The sequence below is a fragment of the Podarcis cretensis genome (assembly GCF_951804945.1).
Source record: "Podarcis cretensis genome assembly, chromosome: 2".
NCBI classification, from domain to species: Eukaryota; Metazoa; Chordata; class Lepidosauria; order Squamata; family Lacertidae; genus Podarcis; species Podarcis cretensis.
The window spans coordinates 105,004,149-105,027,888 of NC_137171.1; the positions used below are offsets into that span (position 1 = coordinate 105,004,149).

At 44.0% G+C, this 23,740-nt stretch overlaps 2 protein-coding genes across 5 annotated transcripts in view; one reads left to right on the forward strand and one right to left on the reverse strand.

Moving 5' to 3' along the window:
- Positions 1 to 23,740, forward strand: part of FHIT (fragile histidine triad diadenosine triphosphatase) — a 1,061,423-nt gene that overhangs the window by 806,852 nt on the left and 230,831 nt on the right. For all 4 annotated transcript variants that reach the window (XM_079964180.1, XM_079964181.1, XM_079964183.1 and 1 more), the window contains one exon: positions 22,755 to 22,900. In XM_079964180.1, coding sequence (XP_079820306.1) covers positions 22,755 to 22,900 — 146 coding nt within the window. The remainder of the gene's footprint in view (positions 1 to 22,754; positions 22,901 to 23,740) is intronic.
- The window catches only part of LOC307208816 (uncharacterized protein), a 481,810-nt gene that overhangs the window by 342,367 nt on the left and 115,703 nt on the right, over positions 1 to 23,740 (reverse strand). The gene's annotated exons all lie outside the window — the stretch shown is intronic.

Here is a 23,740-nt window from a genome sequence, read left to right on the forward strand (position 1 = left end):
GGAGGGAAATGCATGATGAAAAAGAGAGATGCAGCTTTACATAAAATTTGCCCCTACAGTGGTACCTCAGGTTACAGACGCTTCAGGTTAAAGACTCCGCTAACCCAGAAACAGTACCTCAGGTTAAGAACTTTGCTTCAGGATGAGAACAAAAATAGCACTGCGGCAGCGGGAGGCCCCATTAGCTAAAGTGGTACCTCAGGTTAAGAACAGTTTCAGGTTAAGAACAGACCTCCATAATGAATTAAGTTCTTAACCCAAGGTACCACTGTACTCAGTTAGATGTTTATGTATGCCAATTTAGAAAGAACTGCTATAATTTAAATAGTAGCCTGGCGTGCTCTGGTCCATGGGGTCACGAAGAGTCAGACACGACTAAACGACTAAACTACAAGAAATAGTAGTGAATCTGTGGAAGGGAGGTTCCCATAGGCATCTGGTTGGGCACTGCTAGGAGGAGATGGGCCTTTGGTCTGGTCCACAAGGACACTTATTATGTTCTCATATTCCTTGATGAATGGAAAACCAACAATTAGATTAGCAAATACCTCTCATGACACAGAAGGAGAGAGAGGTGAGACTCACGACGGACTAAAAGAGATGAATCTATTTGCACAATATATAGTTCAAATAGGGAATTCGCTTCCATGGGATGTTGTGGTGGCTACCAATTCAGATGGCGTTGAAAGAGGATTAGGTAAACTCATGGAAAATACAGTTACCGCTGGCTATTGGCCACAAGGAGGGACGCAGGTGGCGCTGTGGGTTAAAGCCTCAGCGCCTAGGACTTGCCGATCGAAAGGTTGGCGGTTCGAATCCCTGCGGCGGGGTGCGCTCCCGCTGCTTGGTCCCAGCGCCTGCCAACCTAGCAGTTCGAAAGCACCTCCGGGTGCAAGTAGATAAATAGGGACCGCTTACCAGCGGGAAGGTAAACGGCGTTTCCGTGTGCAGCTCTGGCTCTGGCTCTGGCTCTGGCCAGAGCAGCGATGTCACGCTGGCCACGTGACCCGGAAGGGTCTCCGGACAGCGCTGGCCCCTGGCCTCTTAAGTGAGATGGGCGCACAACCCCAGAGTCTGTCAAGACTGGCCCGTACGGGCAGGGGTACCTTTACCTTTACCTATTGGCCACAAGGTTTGTTCTGCCTCCAGTGTCAGATGCTGAGAATTGCATGTGGGGAGAGGCCACTGTTGCTCTCCAGCTTCTGGTTGGCCACTGTGAGAACAGGATGCTGGCCATTGGCCTGATCCTGCAGAGCTCGTCTTACGTTCCTATTTGTTATTTAAAAGAAAAGAAAATTGGCAACTTCTAGTGGAAAGCATATTATGGTAATAATATCCTTTGCCGTGTCTTGCTGTTCACAATCCTTAAAAAAAAAAAAAGAACCCAGAAAAAATGTACCTTACTGCAAGACACTTTTGACCCCAGTAGCATCAGAAACCACAGCTGCTAACAAACATATAAACAAGCATTTCCAGGTACATCAGATAAGTAATTAAACCCATTAACTTCAGAGGATGCAAAGCAGAGAAACCTTTTTCCTTGGGGGGTTCTCTTCGGCTTCCTCCCCACTCAGTGTCTGCTATTGTTTGTACAGCTGTCGGGCAGCTTCTCTGCAGGGATTTCATAAAAGGTAATATTAATATTAACTTTGTGTCTTTGTTGCTTTATGTTATTTCTTCTGAACAAGTAGTAAATTTGCCATTGCCAAATTGAGGTTTTTTTTTTTTCTTCTTCTTCCCTAGCTGTAAAATTTATCTCAACTCATTTGTCATGAAAATTTGCCCCTTAGGAGTGGTTTGAACAGAATCCCAGGTGTTTAATGTTGTTCACCTAATGAAGGCACAACTCACGAAAACAACTATTGAACTCTGGCACCCTTCATGAATATTGAGAAGGCAGGCGCATTTAAAATGCATGTTGTAGTAACTGGCTCTATAAACTGCTTCTCTCTGCGTTGCTACGCTCTATGAATACATTTTTCCCCCAATGAATATTTTGTTTCGGTTCCATTCATATCTCAGTCCACTTTTCAGAAATAGTTACTATCGAAAGACCAATATGGCAGTCATTTAAGATACAGCCGGTCTCCTAAACTGTGAGGCAAGAACAATTATTTGTTTACAGTAGGCCCACAACTTACATGGAGGTCACATTCCGGGGATTCGTTTGCAAATGCAGAATCACGCAGCCAGGGAGACCCCTGGAACTGCCCCTGTGTGACTATTCCTATCTTACTGGTCTCTGGGAAGGTTTTTTGGGGAGGCATTTGAAAAGATTTGGAAAAATCTTGAAGAAGCCTCCCACAACAGCCCTCCCACATAGCTGCGAGCGCTTTGCATTGAATGGAAGTGAAGCAGTGTGACCATCCTAAAATGTCCGCAGGCACAAAAAGCATTGAAAGCAGGATCAGGTGCAACTGCCCCAAAGAGCATCAAGTGCAGAAATCAACATGAATGTGCAATGAAAATGATTTCTGAAGGGACCCAGAGACTGACAAACACCAGAAAGAAAGACCAGTGTGAAGTAGGAAACTGTTGTTTAAAATGTGCAAGAAAGAATACACACCACTTAACTACCTCTGAATTGTTTTAAGTTTAGAAAAAAAAAACAGTTTCTACTCTCCCCCCCCCCCATTTCCCAGGGCAGAATAAGGGATTATGGAAGAAAGTAAATCCCTTTTATTTCTATTCCCCCACAAAGCCCCTGGACCTATTTGTCTGCAATTTGGCTGGCTTGATCTGCTGAATGGGGGCACCTGTAGAGTTCATCCACTCTACAGGTGCCCTCTAACTCTAAAAGTTACAGCCATTTTTAGATTACTCCGGAGAAATAATTTGGAAACAAAGAGCTATGTCTTATATACAGCAGCTCAGGAGTTGAATTACAGATAAAAGTAGATGGTGTACATTTTTTAATGGACGTATACAGATCTGAGGTTACTTCTGGAGCCTGTACCCACCTCTAGTAATTATGACTCTGGTTTGGTGCAAGCAAGAGAGAAAGAATCTTTGGAGAACCTAGAATTGTGGAGATCAAGGACTGAAATTATACCAAGTGTTTCGAAGAGGTGTCTCCAAGTGGTCTGGAGAATTAGGGTTAGGTGATGACTTGCATCTGAGGTTCTCAGTTCATACGGTCAGAAGCCAGACTTTTAAAATCATTTTAATGCAGTTTTTGTGTCTGAATTAATATAATAAATGTCAATGTTGAATTGAATAAGGTCACATTTTACTACTTTGACCAGAAGTGTAATCTTCAATATTCAGTTTTATTACTGTTATAGCAGTCAAGGCTGGATAAGGTCACCAGTATTTCTTTCAGAGTGATGTAATATATGAAGACATACTTTGTGCCAACTTCATTTTCTGCATGCAATCTGGGATTTATATTGTGAAATGTCTGAAGCGGAGAGATACTCCTTACCACCGCCTTGTAAATCCACAGAGTAGGTTGGCATTATTTGGTAAAAATCTGAAAATGTGTGTACTTTCACTTTATCACCTTGTTAAGGTTTTGCATTTTTACTCAAGATGTAACTTTCTTGCAGTGAAGTTAATTAAACACTTCAGCTGCATGCCAAGGATAATGACAGGCACATTTTCACCTGGAGTGTTTGAGTTTGCATCTCTTTATAAAAAGAAAGGCTTGACTCAGTCCTGGCTGAATCGTCATAATGGTCCACTGTCATTTTAGATAAGGTAAAGGTAAAGGGACCCCTGACCATTAGGTCCAGTCGTGACTGACTCTGGGGTTGCGGCGCTCATCTCGCTTTACTGGCTGAGGGAGATGACGTACAGCTTCCAGGTCATGTGGCCAGCATGACTAAGCTGCTTCTGGTGAACCAGAGCAGCGCACGGAAACGCTGTTTACCTACCCGCCGGAGCGGTACCTATTTATCTATTTGCACTTTGACATGCTTTTGAACTGCTAGGTCGGCAGCAGCAGGGACCGGGCAGCAGGAGCTCACCCCATTGCAGGATTTGAACCGCCGAACTTCTGATCGGCAAGTCCTAGGCTCTGTGGTTTAACCCACAGCGCCACCCGCGTCCCTGTCATTTTACATAGAGATGAGGAATCTGTAGCCCTCCAAATGTTGATGGAATCCAGCTCTCATCAGCCCAGGAGGCACACCTAGCGGCTAGGAATGATGGGAGTCCTGATTTAGGTGATAAAATTTGTGGGCTCCAACACAAAAGCCAAGAAACTTGAGTGAAGCAAGTTGACCAAGGAAGTCAGAATAAAGAAAATCGACAGGGTTCCATTCAATGGTGCAAGACTGCAAACTACAGCACATTATGAAACATAACATTTAAAGCAAAATGCCTGAGAAATTCCAGAGTGAAGCCAAAAGAGCTTGGATAAGACAGGTGGGATTTCTCAGAGGGGTTTCAAACTTCCTTCATGCCATTCCTGTTCAGAAATATCACTTGATTATTATTGTTTCCTTCTTGTTCAGAAATAATTCCAGCTTTGTTCTTGGGAAAGAGAGCTTGGCTTATCGCATACGGGTCTCTTCGGCAAACCCTCATTAACTTTGTTGCTGCACGTGGAGAAGCGAAAAAATATGAGAAGGGTCAAAAGGCCTGGTAAAAATCTGCAATTGTCTTAAATTATGTAAGACATGCGTATTTAAAAAAATAATATGTCATTGATTTCAGGGAACCTATTAGAACTTTGTACGGGTAGAAAATAGGACAAATCCGTGAGCTGATTTTTTTTTTACTACCCGTTGGCTAAAATAACAACCTATTTTTTACCTCTTGTTGTTTCCTTATTCTTGCTCGCCTCCACTTTCCCATCACTCTTTGATTTATATTTGTTGAGGAAACTTCCTATTCAGAGAACATGAATGATGATAAGTGGGAGGGGGAAAATCTTATTGTTATTAGCAGTTCTGTCTCTGGGAGAAACTTCCAAGCAATTGCTCCTGCTGCTGAGTAGAAAATTCTTTGCATATCGATAAGGACTTTTGGTTTCATATTGTGGTAGTGATGCTCAGCAAAGAAGGCTGGGCAGTGAGGTGGGAAATGGTTACATAACTAGATGGATGTTGTGGAGGCTGTGGGGCGAATGGGGCACTGTCCCACCAACCAGTCCCCACCTTGCCTTTTTTCTTATAACCAGACCTGTCTGCTTCCTCTTCCTTCGCCTTATTGTTTCCCCTGTAAAGGGTAAAGGTCAAGGACCCCTGGACAGTTAAGTCCAGTCAAAGGCAACTATGGGGTTGCGGTGCTCACCTCGCTTTCAGGCCAAGGGAGCCTGTGTTTGTCCACAGACAGCTGTCTAGGTCATGTGGCCAGCATGACTAAACCACTTCTGGTGCACAGAGAACCGTGGCAAGTGCCAGAGCGCATGGAAACACCTTTTACCTTCCCTCCACAGTGGTACCTATTTATCTACTTGCACTGGTGTGCTTTCAAACTGCTAGGTTGGCAGGAGCTGGGACTGAGCAACAGGAGCTCACCCCGTTGTGGGGATTCGAACCGCCAACCTTCTGATTGGCAAGCCCAAGAGGCTCAGTGCTTTTGACCACAGCGCCACCCACATCCTTATTTCCCCTGTAGAACCCACTGGGAAGAAGGGTAGGGGCAAAACTAGAATTAGCTGAGTCTGCATGATATTGCCAATCATTGTTTCTGGCTCTCCCTGCTGCTGCTCACACTGTCTTCTGCCCTACTGGTCCCACTGCCCTATTCCTCCAACCCCTGATGCTGAGGACTGTTTTGCAGTAGTATAGGAAACAGGGCCAGCCCACACATGAGGCAGGGTGGGATGACCGACCGCCTCAGGCGGCCGGGTCCACAGGGGCAGCAGATCCTGATGTCAATCTTTCTTGCTCTTTTGTTGCTCATGTCGATCTCCCCACCCCCACCCCTTCTTCTCTAGCAGGAAGGGAAGCACCATTTTGAGGTCCACCTCAGATGCCACAATGTCTTGGGCCAGCCCTGATAGGAAGTACAAGTGATCCTTCATGCTTGGAAGGAAATGTGCAAGGAAAGCACATTTGGGTAGCTGGGCAAAGCTTTTCAGCTACCCAAGCTTACTAGCTGGTTGTCAAATGCCATGGAAACCCTTCAGACAGTAACAGGTGTGGAGTACCAGTGGATCTCTGATCTACTCTTGTTCTCACCGGATAACGGTGCAAGAAAATGACTCCAGATCATACTATTGAACTCAGCAAACTTTGGATCCGGACTGCATTGAAATCTGTAAAGCAAGTTGATAATATAATGAAACTTGATATATGCAATAGATCAAGTACTTTCCATTTTCTCTTTGTTGAGCATCTGAGTAGCACCTGCTCTCTGGCATAAAATGTGTCTTTTGGGAGTCCTATAGCAGCCTATGCTGTAGGCTGATGAGGTGCCAAAGGTTTACTGCCTACAAGTTGTCAGCGTCTTTTTTTCATGAGTGTAGGCTGCAGCTTCTGTGTTTCTTTGGTTTGCTTTGGCACTAAAGGAGACAATGACAGGCCCAAAGCTGGCATTTCATTTTAATGGAGCCGTGACAAACTTTAAATGCGTTCCAAAACTGTATTCCTTCAGGTTTGGCGGCAAATATTGGGCTTTATTTGCATACAAATCACTTTTTTCTTCCTTGGGAAAGGCTGGTTTTGACATGTTCAAAGTGTAGCTTATCTCTGAAGTTTTATTACTCCTTCCTTTGTTTCCAGAGACTACCTGATTAGCTTCTTCTATTACAGGAGTTGCCGGAGTGACATTAAATTGTCTTTTGCCTCTGCTGCTTTGGGAAACAGGTTGAAAACACTACAAAACACTCAGTTTGCTTTTGAAAATCCCAGAGCTTTTTAGCCAGTGATTTTTGTCTATCTTGTGAACATAGGTAGAGGTACAAAAGAACTTCTGAAGTCCCAAGTTCGTTGGCTTTGTTTTCTTGGGTAGTTTAACCTAGATTGCAATATGGAGGGTGGGAAGAGAGGCAGGAGGGTAGCTTTCATTTTTGAGACCAAGCCCTTTCCTCTGTTTTATGATATGCTGCTGTAAATCAGACTCATTCTTTTGAGACATCTCTTTTTTAAAAAACAAAACAAGAAGAAGAAGAAGAGTTTGGATCTGATACCCCGCCTTTCACTCCCCTTCAGGAGTCTCAAAGCGGCTAACGTTCTCCTTTCCCTTCCTCCCGCACAACAAACACACTGTGAGGTGAGTGGGGCTGAGAGACTTCAGAGAAGCGTGACTGGCCCAAGGTCACCCAGCAGCTGCATGTGGAGGAGCGGAGACGCAAACCCGGTTCCCCAGATTACAAGTCCACCGCTCTTAACCACTACACCACACTGGCTCTCAAAACTCTGTATTGATAGATTATGACATTAGAATCCTTCGGGATGGCGCCTGTGCCATTGTCAGGGCTGGCGGTCAAGCCAGGAAGCATGCAAGCATCAAGGAAATAAGCAGGGTTGGGAGGTCTAAAAAGAGTTCCACGGTGCCCTGCAAGCCCAGCGCTTTGCATCCCTCAAAGCAGGGTGGTGTCGGCTGACTGACCTCCCAACTGCGTGGCCTGGCAGGCAGCGCAGCCCCACTTAGCTCCAGTGGGCAAGGGTCACTGCAGTGGTGTGCCCCACCCCCATGGTGTGCCCCACCCCCATGACACACTCACTTGCGCCCCAGAGAAGGTGGCTCCTCTGGGCAATATAAGCATGCTGACTCTGGCTTAGCTCCTCCTTTTGATCATTAGCACTCTTCGAGAAGGCTGGTTAGTCACGACTTTCAAAGTTTCTCAAAAATGTGAATGAAACAGAGATCGAAAAAGTTTGTGTTTATGAGGAAGAAGAAGAGGAGTTTGGATTTGATATTCCTCTTTATCACTACCCGAAGGAGTCTCAAAGCGGCTTCAGAGAGACTTCAGAGAACTGTGACTAGCCCAAGGTCACCCAGCAGTTGCATGTGGAGGAGCGGGGAAGTGAACCCGGTTCACCAGATTACGAGTCCACCGCTCTTAACCACTACACCACACTGATGGATGGGAGAGATTGTGTTCCTCCAGAACGTGTTGAACTCCATCTGCCATCAGCCACCATCAGCATGACCAATGATCAGGGATGGTGGGAATCCAACATTTGCATTCTCATCCCTGATGTAGATGCCCCATTCTGGACATTTCTCCATTCAGCCTGCTGCTCTGTGGTGGAGGTAGACGACGACTGTAGTACCATTTTCTGATGTGTCCTAAAACGGGTTTGCTATAGCCTCGCAAAGCCTCTGGAAAATGAATGTTAAGATATGTCTTTCTCACCTAAGGCAAAGATCAGTAGCACTCCAAGTTCTTTGTGAAATTTAAAGACCAGCAAGTTCAAAGGGAGCTTGCCCAAGGAATGTATTTAATTTCAGGAGCACTCGGGTGCTGGTCACTTACAAAGGATTGGTTTTATAATAACAAGCTTAGCCATTTATTGGCGTGTGGCCAGGTCACTCTGGTGACCTGAATCCAGCAGCTTAATCCAGTGGAGACGGAACAAATGACAGCGGCAATGCATTTCATTTGGAGGGGATAAGAAACTGCTCTGCTCTGGCAGCCACCATGAGGTCAGATTTCTGATGACCTCACAGAGGAGCAAGCACATCCACTGTTCTCTGCAAGCAGCCTTTGATGGTCACCGGAGAGATGCTGTGTGGCCATAATTTAGAGAGAGAAGGAAGACAGCTGTTACAATTTGTTTCTTAAAAGAAACTTGCTAGACCAAAACCATCTCTGCTGTAGAGGTGAATGGTCTGCACAGGCTAAAGAGGAACCGTCGGACGTGCCAGTTTGCAATGACCCGGTGCTGTTTCACGTATTTTGTTTTTCAGAATGCTCTTCAGTATATTTTACAATACTGAAGAAGCCTTCCTGCATTGTGGCGAATGCACTGTCTATAATAACTGCCTTCAGAATGGATTTTCCATGGGTAGTGGGTGCCAGCATCAAGACTTTCCTCTGGCAGATCTGAACCGAGAGCACCAGGGTCATGAGCCAGGTTGTGTCACAACTTTCAGCACCAGTAACAAACTGCAGCTCCCAGAAATCTTTGGGGAAAGCCATAGCTTTTTAAAGTGTTTCCATAGTGCTTTGAATGTATAGTGGGAATGTGGCCAGGGTCTAAAGTCAGTGTGCTGTTGGTGGAAAGGAATGCAGAAATGTTAGGAACACATAGTAATACAGTGGTACCTCTGGTTACATACGCTTCAGGTTACAGACTCCGCTAACCCAGAAATATTGCTTCAGGTTAAGAACTTTGCTTCAGGATGAGAACAGAAATTGTGCTCCAGTGGCACAGCGGCAGCAGGAGGCCCCATTAGCTAAAGTGGTGCTTCAGGTTAAGAACAGTTTCAGGTTAAGTACGGACCTCCAGAATGAAATAAGTTCTTAACCCGAGGTACCACTGTAAATCATCTCAGTCTTTGATTTGGGGGAAAATACATGTCAACAGAGCCCTCACATTTTCTGATTCAGATGTCATAAAAACTGATGGAGTGTGTGTTCAGCGGGCTTCTCTAGCGTAGGATAGGGCCACTTCATAGGATGAAGTGAAAAACTGCTTTGTGTTTATCAAGACAGAAGTTCCCTCTAGACACCACATCAGCCTGGCACAACTATGTTTAATCAATCTGTTTTAACAAGCCGGTGCCTCACTCAGCTAAATGTTGCTAAATGTGGAAGTAAACAAATGGCAATGGTGTTTTCAAAAGCGCCACATCGCCAGAACTGCAAGTGTTGATTGCTCTGCTCACTTGGTTTCCTCCCGTCAAGCAATATGTTTCCGTTATGAGGACCAGTTTTCAGACGCCATTTCTGGAGTACGATCTCTCTGTAGCCATTATGGCCGAAATGAAATAAAGTAAAGCTATTCTCTTCCCACCCCCCCACCCCCACACGCAAACACATCGCCAACTGCTGTTGGCACTTCAGTTTTAGGCTTCCATCCAGGTCAGCAGAATTGCATCAGCCAAGAATTGGGTCCACTGTTTTTGTTGTTGTTGTTTTAAGGACTTTTACATAACAGAGTTTGGTCCCACATCAGTGAGTGGATCGTTGGTGGGAAACTCTGAAAACATGTGATAAAACAGAATTTTCAAGGAAGGGGGAAATCTACAGCATGTCAAATGATAATAATGCCTCCCCATTTTCCCTCTTCAAGTGCAAACATTCTCCCTCTGTTTTCCTTCTCTTGTTTAGTATTCTGCTTCAGCAGATTCACTGGGCCAAATATTTTCCACTTCTTTGCCTCTCCTTATCCCCCTCTTAGTTGCTATGCACCTGCCAGCAACCCTTCTCTCTCTCTCTCTGTTTTATAAATGATTTTTATTGCTTTTACATGTAATCACATTATGTAACATCATACCCTCTTATTTTATCCCTTTGGCTCAACTGAGCCTAGCTGCTTCCCTCCTGTCTGATGGTTTAGAAAGTTAAAGTTTACATCTTTACATTTTGCTTCGTTTCCTATCCTTGTTATATCATTACCTAAAGTATAATATTACTCTACCTGAACAGGTAGCAATTTCATCCTTGTTGTTGTTGTTTAGTCATTTAGTCGTGTCAACCTCTTCATGACCCCATGGACCAGAGCACACCAGGCACGCCTGTCTTCCACTGCCTCCGGCAGTTTGGTCAAACTCATGCTGGTAGCTTCGAGAACACCGTCCAACCATCTTGTCCTCTGTCGTCCCCTTCTCCTTGTGCCCTCCATCTTTTCCAACATCAGGGTCTTTTCCAGGGAGTCTTCTCTTCTCATGAGGTGGCCAAAGTATTGGAGCCTCAGCTTCAGGATCTGTCCTTCCGGTGAGCACTCAGGGCTGATTTCCTTAAGAATGGATAGGTGTGAGCTTCTTGCAGTCCATGGGACTCTCAAGAGTCTCTCCAGCACCATAATTCAAAAGCATCAATTCTTCGGCGATCAGCCTTCTTTATGGAATTTCATCCTACAAATCTTCAAATAGCCCTTCTAATGATGTTAATTGCGTACAGTTGTCTTTCAGATATAACATAAATTTGTTCCAGTCCTTTTGGAATGCTTGGTCTCGCTGGTTCCTGTCTCTCTGTGTTTTTATAGCTGCCACCACAACACACAAAACATCCAGTTACTGACTTGGTCGTCTTTAATAGAGAGCACTATAGAGTTACGCACTTGGTTTAAACTCGCTGACCCACTGACTCCTTTTCCTCGATCTCCTGCTGGGATTCTTGACTCCTCTGTCACCTTCTAGGTAATTGCCTACCACTCTTGGTCTTCACTGCCACCTTCCTTATCCCATTGATTCCTAACCTTACTCACTTCCACTGGTCAATGGACTATGGATTGAGAATTGTCCCTTCATTCCGTTCCCGTCTCCTTCAGGGCAACATGGCCTGTCTGCCTGTTCTGATGGAACACAGCGACTTGCACCAGCAAGTCTGGGGGATTGGGCTGTCCAAATGATTTCTGTGCAGCTTCTGTTGGGGTTATGGGACTGGTTGTATTAAATAATAGGTTGTGCAAAGGCTGTAAAATAAACTCTGGTGTAGGTTTAAAGCATCAACTTTATCAGCGCAGCACACCTAGATCTCTGTCAGAGATTTATATTGATTTCCTCCCCACCCCCTGGTGGAATGGGTAATTCTCACTCTCGCTGCCTAAATCCTGCTTTTTGTATTCATGTAAACATGCACAAAGCTGCTACATCAAGATTGCTGATGTTAAGATAATTTGATTAATCTTAATGATTTTTCTTATGAATACCAAGAAGAGGCAAAGAAGATTACGAGACAAAACAAAGGAAGTACTTGGTGTGTGGCTGAATAATCTAAACTATCAGATTTTCTTCTCTTTCTTTCTTTTTAAGAAAACAAGAAGTTGTTTCCACTATGAGGTTACCAATTTGGCCTTTGTATATGTATATGTGTACGTGTTTTGTTTTGGAAAAAAATAGTTTTGTGGTTATTTTTGCTTCTCTCTGAACATTTTCTTTACGGATTCCCAAAGAATTTTTTGTGTGTGTGTCCCTTCATAAATTGATTTCTTTAAAAAGAAAAGGTGTCATTTTCCTGCACATTGCCAAATGTTTCTGAAGCAACAGAAAGCCCATTGCTTGTTTAAACCTATAAACTGATAGGCAACTCAGGACCCAATCCAGAACCTCAAGGATCACCTCTTCGCATATGAGCCGACCAGGAGACTGTCATTGTTATCTAAGGCCTTTCCCTATGTGCCCACTTCATGGGATGTCTAAAGGCTGGCAACATAAGAATGGGCCTTTTCCTCCTCAGCCACAGAATCATTGTGTTGGAAGAGTCCATGAGGGACATCTAGTCAAATCCCTCTGCAATGCATGAATCTTTTGTTCAACATGGGGCTCAAAACCACAACTTAATTGATTAAGAATCACTAAGGCTTGTGTGGCACCATCTTTATATATTTTGAGGTGCCAGGCAAATCCATTTCTCTTTACCTGGGCTTTTGGCCCTTAGTTTGAAGCATGGCATTGTCACCTCTTTTAGTGGGGTGGCATCTGTAGCTCCTGCCTTTTATCTGTATAGCTGTTTTTAGATTTTTATTGGATGTTCTCGATTGGTTTTGATGTAAGTCGCTTTGGGTCACTCTGTGAGAGAAGCAACGGATATAAAAAATAACAGATTATATACTACTAGTAGTACTACCACTAAAAAGGTAAAAAAAGGTAAAGGAGCCCTGGATGGTTACGTCCAGTCAAAGGTGACTATGGGGTTGCGGCGCTCATTCCCCTTTTCAGGCCAAGGAAGCCGGCGTTTGTCCACAGACAGCTTTCTGGGTCATATGGCCAGCATGACTAAATCGCTTCTCATCATCATCATCATCATCATCATCATTATTTTATTTGTATGCTGCTTTTCCACAGTTAAAAACAATGCTCAAGGGGGCTTACAACATGACAAGATTTACGTAATTACAAAAGTCATAAACAATAAATAAGCCATGTCATAAAATTCCTCTTCTGGCGCAACGGAACACCGTGACGGAAACCAGAGAGCACGGAAACGGCGTTTATCTTCCCGCCGCAGCGGTACCTATTTATCTACTTGCACTGGTGTGCTTTCAAACTGCTAGGTTGGCAGGAGCTGGGACGGAGCAATGGGAGCTCACTCTGTCGCAGGGATTCGAACCGCCAACCTTCTGATCAGCAAGCCCAAGGGGCTCAGTTGGTTTAGAGCACAGCGCCACCCGCATCCCAATACACTGTAGCCACTTACAGTACATTGTAGTCACTGAGCATACTTCATCTTCACTGAACTGTTTTGGGGTTTCACCTCCACCATTTATTAGGGAGGAGTTGTTGAAGAAAGGGAGAGAAATGAGTCATTGAAAGCGCCATCCTCATAGGGGGAAAAAGGCAACCTTAGCAAGCTTTGTTAGCAGGTTGTACAGCCTCTCTGTGAGTGAAAGGAAGTATTAATCCTGTCATTCAAACACAATAAAAAGCTATGAGGCCTTAAGGATGAGGACAGCCTTAATCTCCAACAGAACAGGTCTCTTGCTGAGAGTCATTCGGTAATGGGTGGTATACATTCAGCCAGAAGAGATTATCACTGACTGAAATGCAAATGAGCAAATGTTCCCTTTTAAATAATCACAAAACATACAATAAGCAGAAAGAGAGAAGAAAGATCAGCCCAAGTACCTCTGAGCTTCTCAAAATGGGTAGAGGCAGGGAAGATTGAAAAGTGTGGCAGGAGAGCTTTCAAATAATAGAATTTTTGCCCTTATCCTTGTGCCCAAATTTCTATACTTTATGAATTTATTCCTTTTATATCTTTTTTTTTGTTCTTGCTGCTGTAATTCAAAGCTGTGTGAACATAGGTTCTCTGTCAGTCTCCCTTCTAGGCACTGACCACACCCAGGACTTTCTTAGTTTCAGCAAGTTTTCCTGTGTCATGTGCCTTCAGACCAAGACTGTAGTCTTGAGCAAAGTGTTTTCTGAGGACAGCTCTCCCCCTCCATCAGCATGGCCTGGGGAACTTACCTTCTAGTGGAGAACAACAGTACTCTGAGCAGCTGCCATTTTAATTTCTCTCAGTGTTTTGGAGCACTGGAGTGGTGTTCTTGGAGCAAAGTGTTTGGGAACCGACATGGGGAACCATTGTGAGGACTGTAAATGGTAGCTAGACTAAAGCATGGCAGGACATCAGTGGTGCTGGAACTCTAGCAGCTGTCCAAGGATTCTGGGTAGCTGACACCAGCCCTGGGGAAACCCAGGTGGTGGTTGTGATTGTGTGCCTGTGGAGCTGAGCAGAAAGTCGGATTGCTGAGTTGTTGTCCTAGGCATAGCAAGAGGGATTATATGGGACCAGAGGAGGGGGCGGGACCATGAAAAGTGTATGGCGTTATTGATCATGCTGAAACAAGCCATGCCTTATAAGGAGAGAGGGACTAATACTCTAGACACAAAAAAGCTCCAGATATCGGAGAGAGAAGCAAAGTAACCTCCTTGATTTGTCTGGCAAAAGATCAAGCATGTTGTCTGATCCTGCCACTTCTTATGCTTTATACACATCAAGTGATTTGCCTTGCTAAGAAACAGTTATTTCACTGGCCCCTGAGAAAGAGAGCCTATTCTGTGGGCTGTCAGGATGTCACTACCTATAAAGCATTCCTGTTTTGCCTTCCCACGCTTTGTTTTGCTTTGTTTGATGCGGAAGTTTTCAAACAACACAAATTCCCAATTGCTCCCCACTAAAAATGCAAAGGAGAGCTCTATAGATATATGCATTGCCAAGACAGGTAAGTTTGCAATAATGTACCAGGGCGTGTTGAATAATGTACATATAGGGCGTGTTGAATTTTTCAACTTTCAACTTCCCAAAATGATGGGTGCTAAAAAGTTGTAACATGACTTGGGAATTGGTTAAATTAATATAGTTTAGTTTTGCTTGGTAAATAACCATATTGGCTTTTTAAAACGTTTTTGTGGAATTTCCAATAATTTTAAATTTGCCTTATTTAAAAAATGTGGTAGAATGTCTGTAAAATTGCATAGAAATAATTAAAAATGACTGCCAAGTACTTGCAGTTTTATTATATATGCTTGAGCATAGCAGACAAGTAAAAAAAGCAGACGTTAGCAAAAGAACAAGAAGGCTTGCTGAATATAAGCAGAGAAGCAGGATGTTTCAATACCATCAAATGAAACAATTCTCTTTGCTGATGAAAATGGAGAACAAATAATTGTTGCCTAAGATGGAAATGATAGAAGTTATGGATTTGTTTTATACGGAGAAACTAACAATTTTATAGCATTATCTGAAAAGCTTGGTGGGTTTCTGGATGAAACATCGGCTCTGGATCCATTCCAGTCTGGCTTCCGCACTGGTCATGGGACCGAGACGGCTCTGGTTGCCCTAAAAGATGATCTTCATAGACAGCTGGATCGAGGCGGGTCGGGGCTGCTGATTCTTTTAGATCTGTCAGCAGCTTTTGACATGGTCGATCACGAACTTCTGGACCACCGCCTTGCCAACGTGGGGATCCAGGGCACAGTCCTTCAATGGCTGCACTTGTTTCTCTCTGGTCGGGGACAGAGGGTGGCACTTGGGGGGGAATTGTCATCGCGCCACTCCTTGGTGTGTGGAGTACCTCAGGGTGCAATACTCTCCCCAATGCTTTTCCACATCTTTATGCACCCCCTCACCCAGCTTGTACGGAGTTTTGGGCTGGGTTGCTATCAGTATGCCGATGACACCCAACTCTATCTGTTGATGGATGGCCATCCTGACTCGGCCCCAGACACACTGACCAGATGTTTGGAAGCTGTGGCTGGATGGTTACGTGGGAGCCAGTTGAAGCTAAATCCTTCGAAGACAGAGGTCCTGTGGCTGGGACGGGACGATATGGGTTTGGGGGGGCAACTCCCATCTCTTGCGGGGCCGCAATTAGTGCCAGCACCGTCCGTTAAGAGTTTGGGTGTAATCTTCAACACCTCCCTTTCCATGGAGGCGCAGATTGCAGCTATAACAAAGGCGGCATTTTTCCATCTCCGCCAAGCTAAGCAGTTGGCTCCTTACCTCTCTTGCCCTGACCTAGCCACTGTGATCCACGTGACGGTCACCTCCAGACTGGATTATTGTAACTCGCTCTACGTGGAGCTGCCCTTGAGACTGACCCAGAAACTCCAGCGGGTGCAGAATGCTGCAGCGAGACTCCTTACGAGGTCTTCGCTGCGAGATCACATTCACCTGGAGCTATACCAGCTGCACTGGCTCCCGGTGGAGTACAGGATCAGGTTTAAGGTGCTGGTTTTAACCTTTAAAGCCCTATACGTCCTAGGACCCTCGTACCTACGGGACCGCCTCTCCTGGTATGCCCCACAGACTTACGGTCTTCAGATAAAAACATCTTGAAGGTCCCAGGCCACAGAGAAGTTAGGCTGGCCTCAACTAGAGCCAGGGCTTTTTCGGCTGTGGCTCCGATCTGGTGGAACACTCTGTCACAAGAGACCAGGGCCCTGCAGGACTTGACATTTTTCCGCAGGGCCTGCAAGACAGAGCTGTTCCACCAGGCCTTTGGCCAGGGCACAGCCTGACTCCCTCCCTCGGCAATCTTCGCGGAGCTCTGGCCCAATGGCTGCCAGTGGCTTGAATTAATTAATTTTATAATGAATGATTTTAGAGTGTTGTTTATGTTGTACTTTTGGACTGTTTTATTGTTGTTAGCCGCCCTGAGCCCAGCTTCGGCTGGGGAGGGCGGGATATAAATAAAATTTATTATTTATTATTATTATTACCTGACATTTTCAGAAGGTAAAATTCCAAGAGCAGTTTATGTGCTTTTTAAATCAAGCATAGATTCACCAAACTAAATGTTGTCCCATCACATTCAAAAACATTTTAAGACCCCTCGCTCAAGAAATTTGCAAAAATAAAGTTTCTTCCCTAAAATACATTTTAATACTTTCCCCCAATTGTGTAGTGTATTGGATATATAAAAATAACATTTGAACAGTGCAGGAGGGAGAATGCATTACTTAAATACAATAGTAAAGAGCATTTGGAGGTTTTTGTCAATTTAATGGTATAATTCTTGTTAAATAAAAAAGAATTAAATAAAAATGAACAGAGATAGACACATCCAGCAAAATATATTGTAGTCCCAGCAAATAATTATCAGTACAGATGATTCCAGCCTTCTCAGTTCAGCTTCTTGAGGCCACAACTATTGTAAATCTCCATCCTGGCTGCTTGCTTCAGGTTTCAGCTCTCTGTTCTTCAGTTCTTCAACTCTCTAATGACTCTATTTTCCAGCTTGATTTATATACTAGATTTTCATTCCCTCCCAAACATTTAGCCAATCAAAAGGAAAATAAAATCCTGACTAAGTTTCCATTTCTCCTTAATTGTCACCCTGAAACAATGACCTCCCTTTGAAAAACTTATCTATGTATACTTTTAACTTTCATATTCAAAACATCCACCTATGAACTTTCGACTTCCTGTGCAAAAGAGCCTCTAAAACAGAAATCACTTATTTTGCCTCATATATATTTCTCCTAAGTAAAGGTGACTCCTGCCCAGAAACCAATGTCCCCACTGTGGAAGGATGTGTGGAACCAGAATTGGCCTCTGCAGCCACTTACGGACTCACTGTTAAGACCGTGTTCATGGAAGACAAACTTACTCGGCTATGAGTGATTGCTAAAGAAGAAATATATTTCTCCTAGGTTGTTCCTCCTTTTTTGAACTTCAATCAGCCCAGCCAACTTTCCATTTTGGGTAGAGTGGTGTGTCATTCATACATGGAATGAAAGATCTCAGGCCACCACCGCCCTTCAAAAAACCCAAATTTTGCTTTTTGAGTTTTAGTAATTTAACAGAAATCTATTGTTTTCTGCCCTGCCCTGTGTTTGTTGCATGCATCACTGTTTACATTCCACTGCAGTTTACTTTCTTCCAAAAAAACCCCAAAACCCCAGCTTTCTGCTGTGGCAAAAATCACACAACTTAAATAATTTATGTAACTAATTACCTAGATCATGTTATCATTATGTTAGTCCATCCCATTATTTTCACTGCAAAGGAAACACAATGCAAGTATGTGTGTAATAAATTGCATATCATTTGCAACCTGAAAACAACAACAATGGTGTCAGGGGCTCAGGAGCAGAGGCACAGGGGAGAGAGGAAATGGAGAGCGAAGGGGAAGAATCTGAGGGCAGCGTAGGGGAGTATGAGAGTGGCCCGAGAGATTCCATGAGCTTCTCCAGCGAATCAGAAGATTCCCAGAGGGGGCCGCCGATGGCCAGGGCAAGGGGGGTCCCAGGGGGGACACACCAGAAGCAAGGGGCCAGCGGGGACTCCCAAAGCAGCAGCGAGAGATCAGGACCAGCTCCTCCACCAGAGCGTAGTGTGGGGGGAAGAGTCCCATGTATCAGGACCAGCTTCTCCTCCAGCAGGGAGAGAAGATGAATCAGGGCTGGCCACGCCTCCATTGCAGAGTGAGGGAACGGAGGGGAAGTCAGGTCCAGCTAGCCTCTCCGGAGGGGGAAGCAGTGACAGGAGCAGTGTAACGGTCAGGAGGAAGGTTGCCGGCTGGGCGCGCGTGCCAAGTTCAAATGTATAGGCGCGCGGCACAGCAGGTAACCCGGATTGGGAACCAGGTCCTAAAGCCTGCCGGAGGGAGGGGGAAGACTCAGGGGACTCAGCGTCAGAAGAGTCTAGAAAGGGCAAGACCCCAGCGGACAGGCGGACCCAGAGGAGGAAAGAGCAAAGGAAGAGGTGGAGCAAGGCTAGAGTCTTAAACTGGTGTCTGGGGGGAGGAGATTCAGACGGAGCTTCAGCGGTCTAGGGTTTAAGACGTAGGGCTGCATGCCACGGCTTTGAAATCGAAACTGCGTTGCAATAAAGACTTTTGTATATAACAATGGACTGGCGTTGGTCCTTTGTGAGCTGGGACCTCGGGCAGCTCTGACAAATGGTAACTATGGATTGTATTTCCTGAATCCATTTCTGTTCTGGACATGGAAAACAGACCTTTTAGATCTTTTTGTTGAATGGTTACTTTAAATGTAAAGGTTCATCATTGTTCCACCTAATGTGTATGTCTTTAAGGGGGCCAGAGCAAGGGCCAGAGCAAGATAACGAGACCCAGCTTTACAGCTGTGAAACATAGCAGGTGCTGCTGAGTTGCATTGATTAAGGGGTGTCAGCATTTGCATGTAGTATATAAGGAGCAGCACCTAGCTCTCCCATTACCCTGGGGGTTGGGTTGGTGGTTGGGTCTGGTTTGTTGTTAATGTATTTAGTGTATAAGGAGTTTTTGTAATTAAAACCTTGTTTAAGTTATTTTTGAGTCCCTTTCTTTTTAATGCATGGTCTCCCCAGCAAGCTTTCTGCAGCGCTACCATACTGCAAATAGCCAACATTTTTAGATAGTAAGTGGTCTATAAATGGAAATAATAATACCCACCACAATAAATAACTGAACTTAGGTGATTTCTGGTCCCAGCTGCATTCTCGACAGAATTCTGATATCTCCAGTGGAAGTTAACCCTCTTGCCCCCTTCTCCCCATAGCAGCTCCCCAGGCCCCACAATGGGGCAAGTGAATGTTATGCCATATCCTTCTTTCCCCCTGAAATGACTTAGAAATATGAATTTTGAAATGGGTAGCAGTTGAGATTTTAATGCTGCAACAGTGTATAAAGACCAGAATGTCATAAGTGAAGAAGGGAATGGACTAGAACTCTGAAAGACATTTTAAACACACAGAGAGAGGAATACAAGAAAGCTGAATGTTAGGCACAATTTTGCTAGAGGTAAGTGGAAAGATATTCTTCATTTATAAATGGTTCACTGACCCATAATAATAAAGCAGTATTGCAGAAGAAGAGTAATTATCTACTTAAGTGTCAGACTGCCTGAGGAAAAGGGTTCCCTTCTTCCCTTTTGAAAAATGAACTTGGATTAAACAAATGTATCTCTTCCTGTTTTTTAGTGTTGACATGCATTTCCCTTCTTCGACTTCTTTTTTTAAACAAGCAAAATTAATTAGTTTTCCCATTTCTCCATTCCTAATATGGAAATCAGGAGTGCAGTGCAGCTTTCTGGCTTCCCCCTTGGGCTCTCACTTCAACCAATAGCGTCATTTATGAAGGCACTTTCTACAGCATGCTGGAAAGACTAGCAAATAAATTACAAGAGCTTTATTAAGCCCAACAGCGCCTGTTGCTCGAGGCAGAGAAATAACCTCCCAGAACCGCAAAAGAAATCCCATCAGAAAATAAACTTATTGCTTTCTAATATCTCTTAGGCTAAAATATCCCAGATACTTTGGAGTCTACATGTATAGGATTGCTTTGTAAAGTAAGTTTGCACTGTGTTTTTCAAGGTAACTGTCCCTTGAATTACAGCCTCAGATAGCATTTTAGACTAGGGATGTTTACTTATCTAGTTTGGCACTTCAGAAGGACTTGGTTTGGCACTTCAGAAAACAGCCCAGTTTGGACTTCCTAATTTGGTTTGGGTTTGAATCTGAATTCTAGTTTGGAAAAAAAACCAAAACCTCCTTCATTCCCTATTGGCAAAATTTAAAACAACTACAGCCCCTGTCCCTGTTTTAACAGGAATTGAATGAAAGGCAGAGTAGCTCCTCCTGAGTAGATGAAGCCCTTCAAATAGATCCAGAGGGTTTTGTAATTGACACCTTTTTAATATTTTTGAAGGAACAATTTTTAAAAAATTGTATTATGGTTTGGTTGGGAGGAGAACTAGCAGAAATTTGCAAAATTGTTATTCCCTTCAGAGAGGATGAATCCTGCCAAATTTCAGAAGGGTAGCTGCACTAGTTTTCCTTTACATCTTTGTAGTGTTTTTAAAAAAGGTTGCATTTAATTATTTTCTCTCTTGGGTTGTGAGCAGTGCCTATAAAAACAGCAGACACAAGAAAAGCCCCCCAGCTAAGAAACCTGCTAAATTACTGACAGATTAGTCCATAACCTTTTGAACTAGAAGTCTTTAGGGTGCCAGAGAGTCGAAATGGGAAAGTGGAAAATAGGCATAACATGGGCAAAATTTCTCTATTGTGGCCATGTTTTCTGGTGCTCGATATCATTTAGGCACTGACAAATTAGACTGTTTGCTTTACTAAAACCCAAAGTGAGTAGCTGTTGTGGTGATAAACCACAAAAGTGACTTCTTGACAGACAATTTCAGCTTGAGAGATACTGCTTCAAAGTATGTAAGCCCCAGATCTGTCTGAACTGGCCTGCTTCAGTTCTTGATTTGGGATTCATCCAAATAGAATGTACACCCTTATTTTAAAACTCTGAGGTCGCGGCCCTGCACCTACTTACCTTGGAATAATTTTCCTTGGGACTTACTTCTAAGTAGGCATGCTTAGAACTGTACAGTAATGGTGCAACCCTAAACAACTCACTTTGCAAAAAACAGGACTTACTGCCAAGTAAATATGCATAGGATTGCAACTGTGCAATTTTACATCAGCTTACTTGGGAATAAGCCCCACTGGACTCAACAGGACTTGCATCTGAGTAGACACATATAGGAATCTGCTGTACAAAACTCTTATATCTTAAGAGACCAGATGATCCTAATTATGGCTCCTGAAATGTGACACAGCAAAAATCTCTAATTATACAGTGAGGGCCCACAAATTATATGCTCCAGAAATTACAGTTGTATGACCAAAATATATTAACATTTGCAAATCTAATCAGTTATGGCAATAGAATTATTGGCCACAAGCCACTACAGATCTGAAAATGCTTAAGCCCACTGAAGTCACAGCTCTGATCATGGAAGTTGTGTAATACAACAGTTTTGTCGCAGCCGTTACTAGCAATGTTCATAATCCCCACCACTAGGGTTGCCATATTTTAAACTGAAAATCCAGACACAAAAGACTAAAAATAAAACTGAAGTTTTTGTTGAGCTTTATTAATGTAAAATCTCAAAAAAACAACACCAAACCACAAACCTGACGTTTTTGAGCTATTTTAAAGAAAAATTGATTTTACCCAACATTGGTGCGATCTCTGCCCAACCACTGCTTGTGACTGCTGAATCATGGCAGTGTCCAGACATATGGCAACCCTACCAACCACCACCATTCAGAATGTGAATTTATGCAGCCCAGAATGCTTGGATGTGTTCAAAAAAATGAGTGCTATTTTCTCCAGGAAGATAACCTACTACTTGGAATATAAAAGGGGATTCTGCACATGTGTGTTCAGTGCGCTTCAACTGTTCTTCGAGATTTTCATCTATTTTCTATCCAAGTCTTCACTGCTTCAGGCAGAGCATTTTGGAATTCCCCAAAAGCTGACTTTTCAGGCTCACTCGGTCATTTATACAGCTTGAAATATTTGAAATGGAGCGCTTGGTCAAAGCATTCAAACAAATAATGCACAGATCTTCTTTCCGCAGGTGCTGAATTCCCGTCACAGAACTTGGGTGTTTGGGGCTGTTTGTTAGTTACAGTAGTACCTCAGGTTAAGTACTTAATTCGTTCCGGAGGTCCATACTTAACCTGAAACTGTTCTTAACCTGAAGCACTACTTTAGCTAATGGGGCCTCCTGCTGCTGCTGCGCCGCCGGAGCACAATTTCTGTTCTCATCCTGAAGCAAAGGTCTTAACCTGAAGCACTATTTCTGGGTTAGCGGAGTCTGTAACCTGAAGCGTATGTAACCTGAGGTACCACTGTATATGAACATACTGTTTTGAATGTTGAAGGGAAGGGAACGTTCTGGCATGGAATAATATGTCAGTTGTGCCTTAACATGATGCAAACCAGATGTTCTCATTTGCCCACTCCGCCCTGTGGAACGATTCCGCGATCTGCGCCCTGAAGAAGTGGCTGATTTATTTCGCACAACGCAGCTGGTTGGAAATGCAGTGGAGCAACATTTTGGTGGGACTTCACTCACCATTTCCATTCAGGTTAGTAAACACTTCTGTCGTGCCTTCTTTATTGTGCTCTTCCACAACCTAGAACCCTCCAGATGTTTTGCACTATTACTACTACTACATTTATATACCACTCTACATATATAGATCTCAGGGTGGTTCTCAGCGTAAAATTACAATATGAAAAACACATAGAACATAATAAAAAGAAGAACAAAAATAAACCAATAACCCCCACTCCCATAACACATTTAAAAGTGCATCCTATGTCAATCAATCCAAGGCCTGGTTGGAGAGGAATGTTTTCACCTGGCACCTAAAGGTGTATAATGAAGGTGCCAGGTGAACGTCCCTGGGGAGAGCATTCCACAGACGGAGAGCCCACTGCAGAGAAAGCCCGTTCTCGTGTTGCCACCCTCCGGACCTCTTGAGGAGGAGGCACACAAAGGAGGGCCTCAGTAGATAATCTCAGGGTCCAGGTTGGTTCATATGGAGAGGGTCAGTCTTTGAAGTATTGTAGTCCTGAGGTGTTTAATGCTGTGGTGTTTAATGCAGTGGTTCCCAATTAACAAAGTAACATGGATGGCCTGTTTTTGAAAAGCCAATCCATGGACCCCTACTTTTGAAAGTTTTGATATCTCTATGGTAGTTTTTGTTATGGGAATGGTGCCGTGGACACCTTGGGTGGGTTACAGGGCTCCCCTGGGGGCCACAGACCACCAATTTGGAACCCCTGGTTTAAGGCCACACACACACACACACACACACACACATTTTTAAACATCTGGACTTTGTCCACTTCCTTACTTCCTTACTTGTTTGTGCTTTGCTGGTTGGCAGCAGCCATTTTGGGTCAGAAACCATGGCAAGAGT